The sequence below is a fragment of the Diadema antillarum genome, unplaced genomic scaffold, assembly GCF_040938485.1.
Source record: "Diadema antillarum isolate AM-2024a unplaced genomic scaffold, OU_Dant_1.0 scf00000133, whole genome shotgun sequence".
In the NCBI taxonomy this organism is placed as follows: domain Eukaryota; kingdom Metazoa; phylum Echinodermata; class Echinoidea; order Diadematoida; family Diadematidae; genus Diadema; species Diadema antillarum.
In genome coordinates, this window is record NW_027271022.1 from 243,908 (window position 1) to 264,166 (window position 20,259).

At 39.2% G+C, this 20,259-nt stretch overlaps 1 protein-coding gene across 1 annotated transcript; it reads right to left on the minus strand.

Moving 5' to 3' along the window:
- Window positions 1-26: 26 nt before the first annotated feature.
- On the minus strand, window positions 27-15,145 carry LOC139720753 (guanine nucleotide-binding protein subunit beta-like protein 1). The gene is given in 10 exon segments (XM_071632105.1): window positions 27-148; window positions 151-206; window positions 1,396-1,502; window positions 2,381-2,469; window positions 5,692-5,820; window positions 7,963-8,076; window positions 8,978-9,096; window positions 10,667-10,789; window positions 12,230-12,360; window positions 15,080-15,145. Coding segments are annotated over 9 exon segments (987 nt in total). The 5' UTR covers window positions 12,358-12,360; window positions 15,080-15,145.
- Window positions 15,146-20,259: the final 5,114 nt, after the last annotated feature.

Sequence of the window (20,259 nt, forward strand, 5' to 3'; positions counted from 1 at the left end):
TCTTAGTATTCATTTGAAAGCTTTCCTCAAGTCTTGAGATGGTCATTGTAGAGTGCCCACACGCTGATGTGTGTGTCCTTACTCCCTGCGGCCAACCAGTAGCCTACACTGTCCATGTGGCTAGAGAAGTCCAGCGAGTTGACCGTTTTGTGTGGTAGCTCAGGACTGCAAGTGCCTTCAACTTCCGCCATCCAAAGATTCGGACTCTATTTAACACAGAATAATATCACAAAAAAGACTTTGAATAGAAGACATTCATGTAAGAGGTGGAGCGCCATCTCTTGGCACAACAGGTACAGTGTATAGACCAATATCGATGAACCGAGTCTGATAAATAATTGGTTCACTGATCTGCTACTGTAGCATAAAAGATTAGGAACCCACATAGTGCTTTGTACAGATATGATAATATTACAATTGATAGCAACAAATGCATCGTAAAAAGTGAATGCACCTCACCTGATCCTCTTTGGACAAAAAGAAGAAGACATGGAATCAAACCTGACAGACTTCACCAAGTTTCTTAAAATGGGAGGAAACTTCAGGTAAATTATTTGCAGAAGTTATGATGCTGACATATTAGAAAAGGAGATCTCTTTGTGTGGATACAGGTTTTTAATACACATCATACACTTCCTGAGAGGAAATATTTGATTTAGACAGATGGTGCATAACAATGTTGCTGTACAGTTTTGAAAATCATAAATTCAGTAATAAAGTAATAAAAGTCGACCAAGAAATAAATGAATCAACTGGAGGGATGCTAACATATCAGTCGCAATGTACCTACATTCTAGCATATACTGTACCCTATATCAAAATGTTACATGACAATAAAAAGGGCAAGTACTAGAGTCTGAATGAACTCATAATCAAAAAATGCATTCGCAATATTAAACAAAAAGAGGTGACTAAGGGGTTAATGGTACCAAAAAAAAATTAACTCTGACAAAAAGAGGTGACTAACCTTTGGTGGGTCAATGGTACCACAAAAAACTAACTCCAACAAAAAGAGGTGACTAACCTTTGGTGGGTCAATGGTACCACAAAAAACTAACTCCAACAAAACGAGGTGACTAACCTTTGGTGGGTCAATGGTACCACAAAAAACAAACTCTGACAAAAAGAGGTGACTAACCTTTGGTGGGCCAATGGGACTACTGGCACTATGTCCACACTACAAGAGGTAACTTATATGATGTACCATAGGTGGGCCAATGGTACTACAAACATGAACCATGTCTGGACCACAAGAGGTGACTTACCTTTGGTGGGCTATATACGAAGTGTTAAAATACTGGCTATGTTTAGACCACACAAGATGATGGCTACCTATGATGGGTCGATGGAACTGTGGGCACTCATAGCTATGTCTGACCACAGAAGCTGACTAACCTTGAGTCCCATCCTCCCAGAGCTAGAATCTTTCCATCTTCCCTCAGGGCTACAGCAGCAACGCCAGGGTTGGTCAGACCAACGCTCCTCTCTGTTGATAATTCTCCCTGTTCATGTTTACAAATAGATAAATAATTCATGTACCCTGACTGATTCTAAAAATATGTGCTTCATTAAATTCATTTCAAGATAGAATTAAAACTCTGGTACAAACCATACAACATCAGATAAAAAAAAGATAAAATTTGACTTTGCTTGAAACACTTCTAGTACTTCAATGAGGTCTTCCATCTTATTGAAGAACAAAATGGGTTGTCCTGCCACATGAGAAAATACGTCTGAATGATAACACACTACAGTGAATCAGAACACAGAATAAGGAAAAGAATTTAGGTATTGATGACAAATTCCTTTGATGACACTAGAACATATTTTCTACACAGCTTAGTGCAGTCAATCTTGCCTATTAAAGTAAAATTCTATTTGAAGTGAAGAAATAGCTTTGGCTTAGAGAAAATTCAACTTATGAGGGTATTAAAACTAATAGAATATAAAGAGAAGAGTACTTGAAAAGACCTTCGACTTAGGCAATTATCCAACTTTAATACGAGGTGGACTTAAGCAAGGTTGACTGTATTCCCCTAATACAGGAGCATCATATTGCAAATACATATATGTATGTACATTTCAATTTGGATATATCACTGTGTTCTCATATGACGTGCATCATCTTGTCCATTCAATCAAGAAGAGTCAACAGATCATTTACTAGATGATGCTATCCAGTAAAAGCACTGGACTTGGCTGGACATTGCATGTAATGTACAAAACTACTGAACTGACCATATAGTCTGCCTCATGGCTATGATCTTCATTTCATCATGATTATTGTATTTATTATTAAGCCCTTAATGCACCCCTCCAGTGGAGGTGTGCAGTCATGAATGTGACATGTTGGGGGTTAGGGGGTTGACTCAGAATCTACCTGTTCAGAAAGCCTCCAAGAGATAACTTCATCAGTGGTAGAACCAGACACACCACGGCTGGACGCTGCATCGAATTCCAAGCTCATCACTGCGTGAGAATGAGTATAAACCAAATTTGAATGACTTTCCTCAGCATGCTATTGTGTTGTGCTAAGTGCACATAAGAAGACACAGTTGAGACGCAAATGAACAATTTACAGATCAAATGGACTCTGACAAAGATACTGAAGGACAGAAATTCATATTCAAAGCAATCATGTGATGAGGCTTTGATAACACAAATGCTTTCCATTTAAACATTTTTTCTTTTTCTTTTTTTTTTTGGGGGGGGGGGGGGGTAGGAGGAGGGGTGCATCTGCAACTCCTAATCAGGCCAACATACACCTGCACCTGTGTCGGTACTTCATTGGATAGATAGTCTGACACAAAGCTTTACTTTGCTGAATTTCAAGAGTCCTAGCAATCCACAATATGCTGGAATGTGCGTCATCAGCCAATAGAATAGATTAAGGCAGTATCTAAACTAGAGACTATTTCATTACCATAATATACCAGTATATACTTTGGTTCCATTAATGAAAGTGTGTCAAGAAATAGTTGCAATCTTTACTTAGGTGCTCCAGCAAATTCATTTTCTTTACAGCTATTTATCTATTAGTATCTGCAATACATGTAACTTATAGCACTCATACAACTCAGATTATTGGGACTGTAGTTTCCATACATTTTACAGCCTCTGCAGGGAACCCTTTCCTTAAGGCTGGCTGCTCTTTCCGACCCATTGGCAACATGTTTATGTACAATGTCAATGGCATTTTATAATAGTCTTAACCCCTTCCTCTTGCAATTTTCTGAGGGCCGCCAATGCCCCCATACGAGATTCTTTTTGGTACATGCATCCCCTTTCCACGGTCAACTACATGTGCCATTGAACAATTCAAATACAGTCAAACCTGTCTATAGCGGTCACTCAAGAGACCCGGGGGGTCACGCGCTCACCTGAGTATTGCAAATTCACCTTCCATGCATTCTTGCAGACTCTTACCTGAGAACACTGGAAACTTATGGTGGGGGCAGCTTTGAGAATGGGGGCATGGTGTCCATTTACATATTCCATCACACTGGTAAAAATACCTGCCAAGTACACTGTACTTAATAGAACGTTGGATTATGCAGCTTGGGAAAAAAGACTGAAAGCCCTATCACTTTGATTAGAACTAGAGAAAAATATTATTTAATATTCATTATAAATTTAGGAGGTTTGGACCCCCTGGGGCCCCCAAGGAAAGCATGGTGCCCATGCAAACACTTTGAGATCTTATCCCTATGGGAATGCTACTTGACAAGTTTGGTGAAAATCCATTATGTTGTTTTCAGCAAAAAGATGAAAATTTAAGCCCGCATTTGGACCCCCCCCCCATCCCATCCCGCTTCCTTGGGTCCCAAGGGGGGGGGGGGGGGGGGGGGGGGAGGGCACCCCTGATTCTCCCATGAAAAAACTTTAAACAACAGTCATCAATATACTGACTCAGGTGGGGTATGGTGCCCACTTGAACAAATTGAGATCCTATCTCCCTAGGGATACTACCTGCCAAGTTTGGTGAAAATCAGTCAAGGGGTTCTCAAGAAGAAGATGAAAATGTAAATGTTTACGCACGACGGGACGCTGGACGACGGACAACGCACGACGCACGACGGACGCCGGATGAATAGCGATCGCAATAGCTCACTTGAGCCTTCAGCTCAGGTGAACTAAAAAAGGCCACTATAGACCAGTTGGTGACCATTTGAATTTCAACACTTGCATTGTATAATAGCATAAAATGAGGCATATCATTCTTTGAAAAAACAGCAAGTTTGCATGAGCAGCTTTAGAATGGAGATTTCTTTTTTTTGCACAATTACTTCATATACTTCTTTTCGCCTACTTCTGTTCTCTATATCTAGGATAACATTTTGAACCTGAGGAACTGGTTTGTGCCGGTTTTGCATGAATGGGGTTCATGAGCAAGTTCGAGGGCATCGATATTATGCGAAGCTGACGCAAACAACAATACCCAGACATTGTCCTTATTCAAAAGGATTTAAACCACAAAAACACCAAAACTGCATTTTGGTAAAATTCTAAGATGTCGTTAGGAGCTGTCGTTGCCTTGAATTAAAGCATCCATTCGAAGCGGCATTACTAAAACCTAGATGTAGATGTTCTGGTGAAGTTAGCAGAAAGACGACTCTTCACAATGAAGAGCTGAGTTTGTCTATCATGTCTAGTATGTGATCGTGACTGAGCTACATGTAGGATTCGGCAGAATTCATGCAATGAAAGTAAAAGTCAACATATTCATTGCTGATTTAATGGCTAGAATTTTGTGGTTGCTATATGCAGTTAGCTACTTACCACAGGATACAAAATGAGTGGCCGCTGGCCGCATTAGACATGTGAAAACATTATAAAGGGTCTATTATAAGGCAATTTCGTGTGGGGGATTTTTCAGTGGTCACTATAAGCAGGTGGCCACTATAGACAGGTGGCTGCTAAGACAGGTTTGAATGTATTAATCGGGCACAAGGTATGAATAGAGCCTGAAAAACTCTTGTTCTCCCCAAAGTAGGCACCTGAATTGGGTCAGCGAAAGCAAGTTTCTACTGGCATGTACATCTTCATACATGTTTTACATTAAAAAAAAATGCGCACTACATTAGAAAAAAATGCAAATGATACTGTGATACATGCAGTTTTCATACAGAAAGAAAACTGATATTGATGGGAGAAACTCTTATCTTTCTATAGAAGCCATTTTACTGAGCAGAGTAACACAAAAAAACATGAATTTAAGCTAGGAATGCAAGCACTCTTGTCTACATTTTGCGAATAGGGGGGGTGTTTCATCAACGTTTGTCAGCGCTGACAACTTGAATCACCATAGTAACAGTCAGTGACCAAAGCATCTCAGCCAATCAAAACCATGGATTTTGCTGAAATTGTCAGCGCTGACAAACGTTGATGAAACACCCCCCTGGTGTACTAAGTTCCCATATATCACTTGACGCCACAGGAACCTGGTATACCAAGTTCCCGTAAGGAATGGGTTAAGAGGGAAAACTGGGTCACAAGTATTAGGTGGATTCATATGACATGCTGATTGTTTCTGTAAATGCAGCAAGTTTTGTGTTGAGAACTCAAATATCTAGAAACCTGGAGGCAACATACAATAGTCTTAACAAAAATCTTTGATTTCTGGTTTATCTTCCCACTCAACAAATAGAGTGGGAAACTGCTTTTGAAAAAAGCAATTGAAGGTCAATTTACCTGGTTCCAGATGAATCCTTTTCTCATTTACAATGTGAGCAGAAGATGTATCCCACAGAGCTATTGTCCCATCTTCATAACCAATGAGAATTTGCCTCTCAGACACAAATTTGATGCACATTGGCATGCCTGAAAACAAAAAATATGAATACAAATGTACAAAGAAATGATATTTTTAACATATAACATTCAATCTGCTTTCAAAGAAAATTCTTCGACAGAGATCAACAACCACAAAGTCAATACCACACCCTTCATTATATGTGACTCTACATCACAAAACCAACACAAAGTCGCCAGACATGGATTTTAGTTAAGGGTGGATTCTGATAGAGCAGAGTCTAAGCATTAAATGATGTATAACTCATTTCAGATGGACTCCCCTATCCTACCTAAATACTAGAAAGAAAGCACACACTCTGGAAAAGTGTGAACTGAGAAAAGACTAAAAAAAAACTATAAAGTACAGGGTCTACTCAAGCCCTTAATCTTTCACCAAGCTACGCTAGCTGTGTGATAACAGGGACAAAACATAGGATGTCAACAACAGGAACATCAACAATGAAGGGATTTTCAGATTAAGCTGAAATTGAGCATGTTTTATTAACACATTCTGTCCATGATTAATGTCAACGTTCAAAGCAGTGGCAGTATCCTTTCAAAAGTTATTAGACTTGAAAGTGAAAGGTGTGCAAAGGATTTGAAGAAATTGAAAGGGGCCTCTAAGACATACCTGATCATTCTACTTTCCCCCAAAATGGGTAGTAGAAAAAGTACCGAATATACACTTTCCTATTTGTGTTATGATTCCAAACTAAAAAATAAGGTAGAAGAAAGATAGCTGTTTCAGAAAATATGAAAATCTCAAGATTGACTTTGTGGACCCATTTCACCTGTTTTGAGTCCTCACGTAAGATCAAGGGCTGCGCATTTTTGTTTGTTTTGTGATGCACGGTCACATATACCAAATTTCATTGTCATGCCGGAAGCACTACTGCCTACCAAGTAATTATTTTTGACAAAAGAGGTCCTGAAACCAGGTTTATCCTTGTCTACAAAGATTTACAAGTACAAGAAAAAAAAAAAGACAAATTCTGGATTTGCCATATCAGAGACAGGAAGTGACAAGGAAAACAAGATGATGCTCTTTCACACAGCTTGTAAAATGAAGTTGAAAAACCTTTGGAATGAATGTCAATGTGATGAGTCCATGTGTCCAAACCAATCAACACGATAATCTTCCTTCCTTTCTTCCATCATTCATCCATTCATGCATTCATGCATTCATTCATTCATTTCATTCATTCATTCATTCATTCATTCATTCATTCATTCATTCATTCATTCATTCATTCATTCATTCATTCATTCATTCACTCTCACTAAATAAAACATGTATACACAGAGCTGTGACAACAATACAAACACATAAGATACATCAATGTGACAGATAAAGTAAGTGAAGTAAAGTAAAGTAAGTGAAGGGTTGAATAAGAAATCAATGTGGCCTCATTTAATTACCCCCATGGAAAATAAACGAAGCATTTTTGTCTTTTCTTTCTATATATACAATCAACACATAATGGCACACACACATCAAGAAACACACTCCTGTTGCACTACACTCATATCACTGCACTGCTACTGCAGTGAATCGTTGTCTATGCAGTATGCCCCTTTGTAAATCAGTTTTTTAACTGAAAGGGCTACCCTGTGAAAATAAAACGGAATAAATAAATAGATAATTAAAATAAATCTGCCAGTTTTAGAGTGCTTTTCATGGAATGACCTATTAACAGACTCTCTTGCAACCACCAACTGTCTTGTTACGTTAGGCAGGGCCTGACTTTTAATAGCCTTGGCCCAGTGGGCCTTTTGGCTGCTGAAAATTGATGTCAGGCCACCAAATTTCTGAAAATTTTATCTGTGGTGGCCCGATTGGGCAAAATAGTTTAAAAATGGATTGTTGTGTTCCCTTCTATTTCAGGCCATCAAATTTCAAAATTTTGGATTTTAGTGGCCAGAATAGGCCATCTGAGAGAGAGAGAGAAAAAAAATGCATTAAGTCTTCATCACTCCATTACCACAACTGTTCTGCTTTAATGAGTGAAGAAGTCAAAACCACTCAAAGACCTAATATCTGAGATGACCACAAACAAACAAACAAACAAACAAACACACACACACACACACACACACACACACACACACACACACACACACAAACAAACAAACAAACAGAGAAGGAAACAAACAAAAAATGATTCTCACCCAGTGCTTTGTGTCCCTCTGGAGGACACAGTCTGACAATTGTCTGGCAGTCAGCAAGAGACACAATCCTGACCTCTGACATCTTGCCTCCTGGAACAGCTACTATATCAGAAGCTATGAAGCAGGAATGGGTAAAATGAGGGAGGCATTATTACACACCTTTACACACATTTTACCGCCATGATCCTGTTCAGAGAAGGAGACATTACTGACTAATAATTTTAAGATAATACTACAGGCAAATCCATGTTTGATTAAAAAGATCATTTTACAACAATCACAGAAGTCCATATTATGTCACACTGAAGACCATCTAAGGAATGATTATTAAACAATATGAAATTATGGTAGCAGAACTTCACATTATTGTAAAAGTGGATATTTTCGCGCGACTAATTGTTCACGCTCAGCTGGGTAGGAAGAGTTTCGCGTGTTTTTAATTCCGCGGAATCAGGACCTCAACTACTCAAACATATATATGGCAGGCAAAAATATTCGCGTGCTTTTATTTTCATGCTAGTTTCTGGTTGCGTGAAATGCGCGAAAATTTCAACAATGCGAAAATTTCCACTTTCACAGTATCATTTCTGTATACCATGGTGCATGTTGAAATATGTTACTAGTAATAGAGCTCTTGTACAAATTTGCTACAAATCTGCAGACACTAGTAAAATCTACATTATTTAATATGTAGAGATTACTTCAGTGCTCTGACAAATAGGAGCCCTGTCTGATTGTGCAGCATATGACTACTATTCTATTAGAATAGATGCTCTGGCAGGAATGGAGTATTGGAATGCCAGTGCTACACAACAGTAATGCAGTTCTACACAACTTGCTTTAATACAGATAGCACTCCACAATCATACAGAAGTCACTAGTGTGCACTATGTAGACATCTGAATACTATATATGCAGATACTTGGAGATGCATAAGTAGCACAGAAATATTGAAAACAATTGCTAACCACATGCATAATGCCCTGGGTAAGGCTGTTCCCCCTAAATAACACACCTGGTTCTTGAAAGAGTTCACACTTGCAGAAATTAGTTGTCTCCACAGTCAATGAAGAAAGTATTTCGTGTCTTCCCTCTGACAATTCCCAGGTACGAATGCACCCATCACGGCCCTGGCTGTCAAGTTAAAAATGGTATAAAATAGCTGTTCTTAGTCTGTTTAATTTTCCACCATATATACAGTAGGTAAAGGCAACTCCTGTTATAACAAAGTCCTTAGGACCAGCAGTTTACTTTTGTTTTATCAAAGTTCTGTCATTGTTATACAAATAAAGCATATGAAGATATAGCAATATATTTGGGACATGAATTTTTACTTTGTTTAAATAAATTCATTCATCTTGTTAGTTAAAACAGGAGTGCACAGTACTAAAAGCACTTCATGGTAATTCTATGTCAGCATATACTGTCTCAGTAATCGTTGAATCACACTCATGCTTATAGTTCACTTCCTTCACTCTCTTAGAGGAGCATTCTGCAAAGGCTGCCATTTTTTTGGACACACACATACAACTGTACAATAAATGGAACCAAACTGACATTTGGCTCCCAACCAGATACACACTCAGTTATTCAAAGGATACTTGAATGCTCTTCCCTCTGAAAGAACCCCCTTCCCAAACTCAGGACCTGTTCAAATTTGTGAACCCCCTATCATGGGCATTTTCAAGGCTATTCTTGCCTCAAGACACAAGTGGAGATCTGCCTCCTCCAATCCAGAACACTGCTCAATGTGCCCCCTATCTCAGGCGAGTCCTCACTCCAACCCCCCTATCTCAGCAACCCCCCCCCCCCCCCCCCCCATCTGAGGTAAGCTGTCATTGCAATTCCATAGCAGATTTTTTTTTGTGTGTGTGTGTGCTCTAAAATAGGATCTAAGAACTTAAAAAACAAAATCAATCAAAGAAGAAAATCCCATGAAATGTTTGTTAATGGCCAGTCATGATGATGGCACAATGTCATCAAATAAGATAATCCTGAATGAGGAATGAGCTGTCAAAACAAACAGGAATTTCAGGAATTTGATCCTGGTATTTGATCTATTTTTCTATGATTTCCTGTGCTAGTAACCCTGCATATTTTTGTGAGCATACTCTGCACAAAATATCAAACACACAAATACACACACACACACACAAACAAACAACCCAAACACACACACATACACCCCCAGCAATATCACTAAAAAGCACTGGGAAGTGGATTACTATAAAGAGACTTCAGTCACAAAATCCATAATGTAGCTCCCACATGCTTTTATTCTCACAAATCTGAGAGGATATCTTCCAGAGCTTAATTGCCACAAGACTCCAACAAAACATGGCATAAAGGTAAGAAAGACTCATAGGCCTGAATTCACAAAGGTGGTACAAATGAAACCATGTTTAAACCATGGACAACAACCATGGAGCGCCAAGTGTCGCATGGTATATATATTTCGTTATGAAATCAGTCATGTCGTTGATGAAATGATGATTTTGTAACGAAATGACATTTTGTAACTAAATGAACATTTCGTCCACGAAATGATAATTTTGTTAACGAAACGGTCAGTTTGTCAATGAAATGACCAATTTTGTAATGAAATATTCTGTGCGACACTTGGCACTCTATGGTTTTTGTCCATGGTTTAAACCATGGTTTCATTTGTACCACCTTTGTGAATTTGGGCAAAAGAGGACATTACCTGGCTACCTTTCCATTTTTCAGCATTTCTACTGCCAAAATTCCTTGACCATGATGTCCATCCAAGCAGCTAGTGACCCTTCTGCTGGCCAGATCCCAAACTCTTACTTGACCACTGGTGCACCTTTATAAAGGGTGAATTGAAATTTAATCTAAAGTGAGTGTTATAGCTTCATTGTAGCACTAGTCAAGTCATTGTTTCAATTCTTGTACAAATATACAGATTTGTTGATTTTAGGGCTGATTATAACATATACATCACAATTTAAAACTTAAATAAAAATGAATGTGATACATATGCTTTGGCTAGTTCTGTTACAGCATGACTATCCTACTGGGCTCTAATGCTTCAGTGGCATAAGAAAATGAAAAAAACAACAACAACAACTCCCTATTGAAGATAGAAAAACTTTCTTCATTACTCTTCATCACAAATATAAAATGTATCAAAACAGTCTCCACCTCATTTTGCAAATAATATGCATATTACCTTCTTGGTGTAAGGAAATGAGCAGTAACTGCAGTGGCAAAAGCTAAAAGTAAAACTGCAGTCTGCATATCATCATTGTGTACCAAGTATACTTTAATAGTTTAAAGGGATGGCACAGTATTGGTGGAGATGAGAATTGGGCTTCTAACTTTTTGCGAGATACCGAGAAAACACTTGTGATATAGTACAGAGCATACCATTCTTGAAGGAATTCAAAGTTTATTTGATGAAAATCAGGTTTGGAATGACTGAAATATCCAAAACAAAGTAAAACAAAGCAATCGTAAGAAAGTGTGGGTCCCACACTTTATCAGAATTGATCTTTTTTTGATATCTCAGCCATTTCAAAACCAATTTTCGTCAAATAAACGTTGAATTCCTCATAGAATAACATGTTCTTTCATATTTCATAAGAAGTTTCTCATTATGTCACCAAAAAATGTTAGAAACCTGAAATTAGGTCTCAACAAAAACTGTGCGATCCCTTAAATTAAAATAGTTATTCACACACACCCACACATACATATATAATATATTATATATATATATATATATTTTATATATATATATATATATATATATATATATATATATACATATATATATATATATTTTATATGTATATATATATATGTATATATATATATATATATATATATATATATATATATATATTCATGTGTGCATGTGAAAATATTGATCAGGTGACATACTTTTAGATAGTTGGGCAGACCTCAGAGGCAAAAATATGGTTGTTTTGTATTTGTCCAAAATCTGATAGCATTTTGTGGAATTGAGAAAAGACCTAGATTTTTCAATTTCTTGCCATTTTTTTTCTTCAGAAATTGTGTGTACTGATGTAAAAAAAAAAAGGATGAATAAAAACTGTAGCTCTGGGAGACCAAAGGTCAAGACACATCAAAAGAAACTTTTATTGTGAGTCTGGAAGAACGGAGTAATTTTGTGTCACTCATGGGAAATAAATGTAGTCTGCTTGCAGAACATACGTAGGAAATTATGATATCATAGGTATCCATAGGCAGTTGATAAATAGATCTACATAGGTATGATTACCCCGACAGTAGAACATATGTTGCATCTTTAGACAATCCCTGCTGAGCAAACTTGACACAGCTGACAGGATGTTTAGAGCCCCTCAGGACAAACTCTGGATCGGGCGTTGATCTTGACATTTTGGTCATTTCCTTGTTAGTGAGCAATAGAAAATGGGAAAGCACATGAATAGGAAGACCAACAAGACAATACAACATGATTGAAAGCTAGGATACACGGACGTATATACAGATATGGTATTACTGGACAGCATGCTCATACAGGGATGCCAAGTTCAAAAAAATTTTATGAGTGAGATTTTCATGACTCGGCATCTCGGCATGCTAATGTGCGCGCGAGTGAGGGTATGGGAGGTGTTTTCCCCCTGTTGCCTCCCACAGTAGGGAGCTTTTTCAATTTTTAGCTCTTAATGGTGCGATCAGTTGCATACTTAAGTGACTATTTTTTACTTATTTTGAAAGACAAAAGAAAAATATACCTTCATTTGCAACTATCACTTTAATCTCTTGAGCTATGCTCATTATTATAGGCCCAAGTTGCAGACTTCGCCGATGCATGAGAAAAATGGGTGCCATGCGTGAGATAGTGAGATGGCCCCTAGATGCTTGAGTCTCACGCAGAATGCGTGAGACTTGGTAGCTCTGCTCATAAGAATGGTAATTCCGGACACACACATTTTTGCTTACTAATGACATTCAATACGCCCGAGACCTCATAAATTAGCCTCACAGAATGTTGTATGGACCAAAATTGCAAAAAACTTGGCATAAACATGTGAAAACGCAAAGAAATTCACATTTTACCTGAGATTGAGAAGTTGTTAATTTTTCACACATTTAATTTTTTTTTTTTTTATGGCATGAACTGTTTCCAATGTTCAAGTTAGACAATTTACCATAAAATATGAAATTCAAGCCTAATTTGCCAATTTTTTTCTTTGTTGTCCGCTCGGTAAGAATATGTAAAGCCATTCAAGCGGTATGATTTATGATTCTGGCGCAAAGAATAAGGTGCGAAAGATGTTGATTCCATTATGAAAAGCGTGTCCGGAATTGAATAACACAATTCTCCACTGCACAATAAGACAACTTTTTGGGAGAGGGGAGTATTTGACTCACTGAGAGGTCTATTTTCCAAAAATCGGAGTGAATAATTTTCATAAATTTGCTGAATTTGTAATTTTCAAGCCTTTGTGAATAACTTGTGGGCAAAATTATGAAATCGGTCGCACCACAGTGCGCGTGCACATGTGCGTTTACAATAGCAAGCAAGGTTAGGTTTGGATTGGGGTTTAGGGAATAGGTAGCAATGTATTGGTTAAATTGGCCGTTTAAAACTAGTAGATATAGAGGGACATTATATATATAGGGAGTCCTTCCAAGAAAGAAGACCAAAGAAAAAAGCGGGAGAAAGGCAGGACGACAGATGCTATGCTGTGCAAATCGGCCAATCTCGCGTAACGCGTTGTTTGGTGGGGCCGCATTCACGAGTATTGTATACAATTACTAGTAAATTATGTGTAAATCTTACATACAAGTGTAAAATACTAGTAGTATACTGTGGAAGAAAGCCCCACCACCACCGTCTAACCCCCGGGACGCTCCTTGACCTTGTACACAATTATAGGGGATGGTCGCATAAATGCCACCGCCGTGCTTATCTACCAACGCCACACGGTGGGGCAAATTCACAAGTACATGTAAATTTATAAATCTCAACACAAAACAGCCAGCCTCAGGTGGGGCGCGAGCCGCCGTATAAATTAGTACCAGTTCGGGAAACCCACTCACAAGGGGGGCCCCTCCTTATAAGTAACCCGTCCCCCTTATAAGTAACCCCGTCCCCCTTATAAGTAACCCCCGGGGCACCCCTTATAAGGAGTCTCCACGCTTTTTTGCAATGCAACGCGAAAATGAAAGGACTGCGGCAATTCGCTTGATTATGTCCATAAAGCTTCACAAGTTTCCTAGTTACTCACGAAATTTGAGCAAAATCGGTTTGAGGCATCATATCTAAAATCATGGATTTAAATGCGATGTCAAACGACCCATGCGAATGCTGAAATGCGAGCGATTACTGGCGTGAGTGTCGCCAGGCGCGGCGGCGCGGCAAATGCTTGAGTGCAGACGTGGCGACTGTGTACATGTACTCAGTCGCCACGTCTGCACTCAAGCATTGTGAAGCTTTATGGACATAATCAAGCAAATTGCCGCAGTCCTTTCATTTTCGCGTTGCATTGCCTTAGCCTTGCAAAAAAGCGTGGAGACTCCTTATAAGGGGTGCCCCGGGGGTTACTTATAAGGGGGACGGGGTTACTTATAAGGGGGGCGGGTTACTTATAAGGAGGGGCCCCCCTTGTGAGTGGGTTTCCCGAACTGGTACGGACAAGCAGCAGTAGTGCAAGTGGGGCCTATTTCACAAGTATGCCAACACAACTTGTGCTATTTTTGACTGAAATTTCATCCTCTCAGTATGGAATTCAGAGCCACGAAGAAAAAAAACGTCCGGTGATACAATCAACTCTCTCGAGCTCTCCTACCCCAGTCCTACGACTCCGTGTACGGGTGTGTTTATTTTATGCTACATGCATGGCCATGCATATGCATGGATGGGAGTGCCTGTTGACGACCTAGCAACATCGTTTATAGTTTATGGGACTACAATGCCTATTCATGCGCTCGGCCTTGGTTTTCCTACCTTATCAGCTTAAACAACTGCGAAAATTCACACAAAATAAAAGTAAGCCCATCTTACATTCTTCGAATTCCCTATGTTTACTTCAGAAAGTACATCATGAATAAAGAGATGATTACACAGGCATACATAACAGTAGCAACTTTTCGTACATACCGATTGCTTTCTCACTGACGGGATCGGGACTGTAGCAGACCACGTAACCGAACCACGTATGTGAGTTCTGTGATGTGTACAACCCACAGAACTCTTTAGTTCTGTGGTACAACCATGGAGCTACTGTTAGTAGCTCCATGGTACAACCGTACGTGTACCATCGACGGTGATGAGTACAAGTAAAGTATACGGATACTCTTATGATCGATCGCGGCATTACGCCGGATATCCGGATCAGGGCGAACTGTACAAAGTGTACGTTGTACTTCAGTCAGTATGTATGCGACTTAATACGACTGCTAACTGTTAGACTTAAATTTGGATTTGAAGTAAATCATACGTCCCTTAAAATAATACGCTTGTTTATTTCAGATCCAAAATTTCTCAGTCGTCTAGTCGATCCTGAGTCGTAAAGTGTGCGGCGAGATAATTAAGTACACATGTAACAAACGGATCTCGCCCATCGTCTGTGGCGCAACCACTGATCGAACGAACCAGGGAGGTGGAAAGAGGTCGAACTGACCTTATCGTACAATCTATTTAAAAAAGAAAAAGAAAAGAGCTCCAAGAAAAGTACAACGGCAGCTCAGAGATTATTAAAGGACAAGTCCACCTTCATTAAAGGATTGAGAGAATGCAGCAATATTAGTAGAACACTGTCACATACATCAGTGAAAGTTTGAGGAAAATTGGACAATCCGTTCTTTGTATCTGCGCAGTCACTGCTGGAAGAGAAGATTACAAGTAGGCCCACATATGATGTCACATGCGTACAGCTATATAAGGAAAATAAAAAGAGAATTTCACAAAACTTTACTTTTTGAATAAAGTGCACAGCTCTTCGACTTGCTACTGGCGTATGTTAAGGGTAATATTATTCCCACTGCCTTCTGAAAGAGAGAAGTCGAGAGTTCTGTTGTTATGGGAGAAAAATGGAAATAATATTATGTTGAATTTTCTTTATTCTTTCTTTATATCGTTGTACTCATGTGACATCACAAGCTATACGGTAGTTTTTTCATCCAGCCGTGACTGAGCAGAAACTTCAAAAATTCATAACTTAACGGATTGTCCGATTTTGCTCAAACTCTCACTGTTGTACGTGTTCTACTCATTGCTGCATTCACTAGTGATAACCCAATTAAATGTCTATGAAGGTGAACTTGTCCTTTAATCTGACAAACTTATTTTCTGAAACCCTTTGTGCGTATATGATACAACGACAAGCGCAAGCATTTTGCTAGACAGAAATTGTAGGCATATTCACGGTCACATTTTATACTGTGCACTACGGCCGCGGTATGTGTTTAGTTTTAGTACAGGAGCAATAACATACCTGGTGTGCCGCTGAATTGTCAGTTTTGATCTACTGTTGATAGGAGAATTGTATTCAAATATATGCTAGTAATAGGCCCAAAGGGCCAATTTCAATGAAAGCGCTTCTGTATCTCATTTCTCGCTTTACATGGTAATTAGTTTAACCCTCTTTTACTGCTCGTATAGTTAGGCCTATAACACCTCAATTTTGCCCACTATTTAAATGGGTTCCTAATATTTTTCTCTAAAGAAAATGTACACGTTACACATGACTACGGGGAGAGACAATAAAAGTGTGGCCCCTAATACAATTTTGTGACACAAAGTGTGTCATGTTTTGAGGTAAACTGCTCCCCAATTTTGTGTAACTTATTTATATAGAAGCAGATAAAAATAAAAAGACTGAGGTGGGCTCAGCCAAATGAGTCAAACGAGAGAAGCTCGATCCGGCTTTTTGTCCATGACGATGCACGATGCACATGTAGGGCCCGGATCGAATGTATAGGGCCTATCCTATCGGGTACACGTCACGAGACCGACACCCACGAGTCATACAGCTCACAAGTCATATACAGCCCATGAGTTATACAGCTCACGAGTGCCCATTAGTTCGACACTAAGCTAACTGCAAGGCCCACGAGACCGACACATTAAGCTTCGTGTTGAACCTTTCGATCGAACTCGTGGGCTGTTTTTACCTATAGTGTCGAACTCATACATGGGCTGTATGACTCGTGAGCTGTATGACTCAGCATGGACCCGTTTTCAATGTCGAACTCGTGGGCTGTATAACTCGTGGGTGTCGGTCTAGCGGGATACCCCCCCCCCCCCCCTATATCGTCATCGTCCAAACATTATGAATGATCACTATCTAGTAGCAGTAGGCCTATGTGAAGGGCCGGCGGAACGGGGGGGGGGGGGGGCACTTCTTTAGCACCAGCATAGGAATACGTGTACAGGGTGTCACCACTTTGGCCTCCTCCCCCCCCCCCCCTCATACATTTTTTAATTATGATACCCGAAAGTGGTATACTAGGAAAAAAAGTATAGCTCGGTAGAGCGACGTACCTTTTTTCTTTTTCTTTTCTTTTTTGTTTGTTTGCTTGCTTGCTTGTTAGCTCATGAAACTCAGAAGTGCCCCAACATTTTGAAGACGTGGCAACGACCATGATGTGTGTCTAGTAGGTCCATGCTTATTAGGCAAGTGACAAGTGGCAAGTATCTTTATTTTGATTAATTTCATTCGTTATAATACTATCACTATGCAGACCAATTTAGTGACGCTGAGCAAGCAGGATGAATAGATCAGTTCGTATTGGGGAGTTTGCGCATGAACGGGGTAGAAAAGGTCTTTTTACCACCGGGCATGAATTTCACCGAGATAAGCATCTGTGATGATTATTCATGTGATCCTTATCTAAATTGATTCTTACTGCTCTCGGTCTCCAGAAACACCCGTTTGCCTGTTGGGTGTCTATTGACCTTTTATACACATGTCATGCAAATGGGCTATACCACTTCGGTAAAGTCTGGTAATCCGTCCCGTTTATTAACAGAAGAAGGCACCTCAACTAAGGGTCTTTTTCTATTGAACAGGTTGTATTATCATTGAACCTCAGCCATTACTTTAAGTTCTATGAGATAACCCCCAGCCTCAAAGGGAAACTAATCCACGCCATGTTTTCTAATGACGTTGCATATTGTCTGCATTCATGTATCTTTTTGCATGTCTTTTCTTCTTATGCCTTGTAGGGCATATAAACGTCAATAAAAAACAACAAATGTGTGCATGCATCAAATTTTAGTGTGCATGACCATTTTATATAAGCACGTATACCCAGAAATATATGGCTCGGAGATGAATTAAACAAAGGAGGTAATTCAAGAGATGGAGATACAATTAAGAGTCTGGTCCCATGCAGGTTTGATGCCGCGACTAAAAAATATGACGGAAATGCTAAACTGGATCTACTCACAAAATAAAAATATTTGATGGTCACAAAAGCTGCAGTGATTTACATGTCTTGTGTTTGATCGCTAATGAATAACTAGACTATGAAAAACAAAGCAATATATAGCGTACATAGGCGTAAACTGAGCTAAAACAACATCAATCACCAAAGGAAAGCGTACGTATCTTTAAACTTTTGAATTCCTGGGCATTCGTGGGGCATACTGTGACAGATGTGCCTTCCTTATGAGAGGTATACGCACAGGACCTGGTACAAACACGAGCATGATCGAATGAAGTCAAACTTACTCGGCTTCACATGTCTTTAATACTCAAATCTGGCATAAGTTATTTAATTGATAAAGAAATATATACTTGGAGATCATACTATAACGCTTCAGTTGTCGGAGGTGAAAAAAAAATAATAAAATTGGCTTTCCATGCAGCGACGGTACCGTTTCTAACATTTTCATAAAATACAACTCAGGTTTACACTTCTGCACATATTTCAGGACAGAGTCTATTTTTGCCACAGACACTGATGGTAGTTGAAATTTAAACAAATAAAAAATAAAAAAAAAACGAAAAACAAAATCACACATAATGGTAGCGATCGAAAGGAACCTTCAGATTACTCGGAGCTAGAGTCGGCAGTGTCGGACCCTGATCATCAAGGCTCAACTGTACCTGTGGAAATCTTTTGTGCATCCGTATAGGAAACTGACAGCTTTTTGCATAAACAGTCAGTAGGAACTCCATCTTTTGAACCTCATTGATTATATACACGAGTCGTAAGCATGCTGTAAGCACATACAAGGAAATTTTCCCTGCAGGTGGTGGTGGTGGTGGGGGGGGGGGGGTGGCCCCTGCTATGCCAGGGTATATATTTTTACATTTTTGATGCGATTTCCAAAGATCTAGTGCACACTTTGCGGAAATCTTTGAAAATCTTAATCAAAAAGGTATACAAGAACATTAAATTATTTTTAGGAATAATGTGAATCTGAATGGCTAAATTCACTGTGAAAGTCCACATATTATGACACACAACTGAACTTAAGAATTTAAGTCTATTTCTATCATACAAACTATTTGAACAGGATTGTAGTTCCGAAATCTATTACAAATGATAACAAAATCCAAAAGAAAAGGATTTTGTGCTTTAAAATTGAGATGCTCAACCGTCACACAAGTCCTATTCACCAGCAGCCAAGTTTAGGCCCTGTCACACCTCATGGTCAAGCTAGGCGGGCTCCCATTACGTGTTGGGATTTTCAAGCACACAGGACAATTTCTGAAGGCGGACAAGGATTTGGGCAAGCTTCCCAAGCGTCTTACCTGCTGGACCCGTGCTACTTATGTTCTACTTCAGTGTGACATGCGTGTCAAGCGCGTGGGTGGCGAGTGAGGGCTGACACACTGACCATATCGGATTGCACTGCCAACACGGCAATCCCCGAATGACGCCGGATGTTTTTGACCGCCAAAAGTTGCAAAAGGGATAATGTGAATCTGAATGGGCAAGTTCACTGTGACAGTTCACAGATGAAACACAATGGAATTTAAGAATTTAAATCCAGCGAATCTAATGCGCACTTTTGAAAGTGTATTAGGAACGTTAATGTAAATCAAAGCAATTATTTCATTCTATCATATTGACCATTTGAACAGGATTGAAGTTACGAAATCTATTACAAATCAAATGATAACAAAGGCAAAAAGAAAATGATTTTATGCTTTAAAATTGAGGCCTGGGGGGGGGGGGGGCACTCACTCTTGCTCACCCGGGATTACATGCCTATATGACGATAGGCCGCAAGCAAAATATGAACAAACACGGAACGATGAACAAAGAATAGAATATGAAGAGGATGATATTCATAAAAATGATGTTTGAAGGTCACAGAATCAG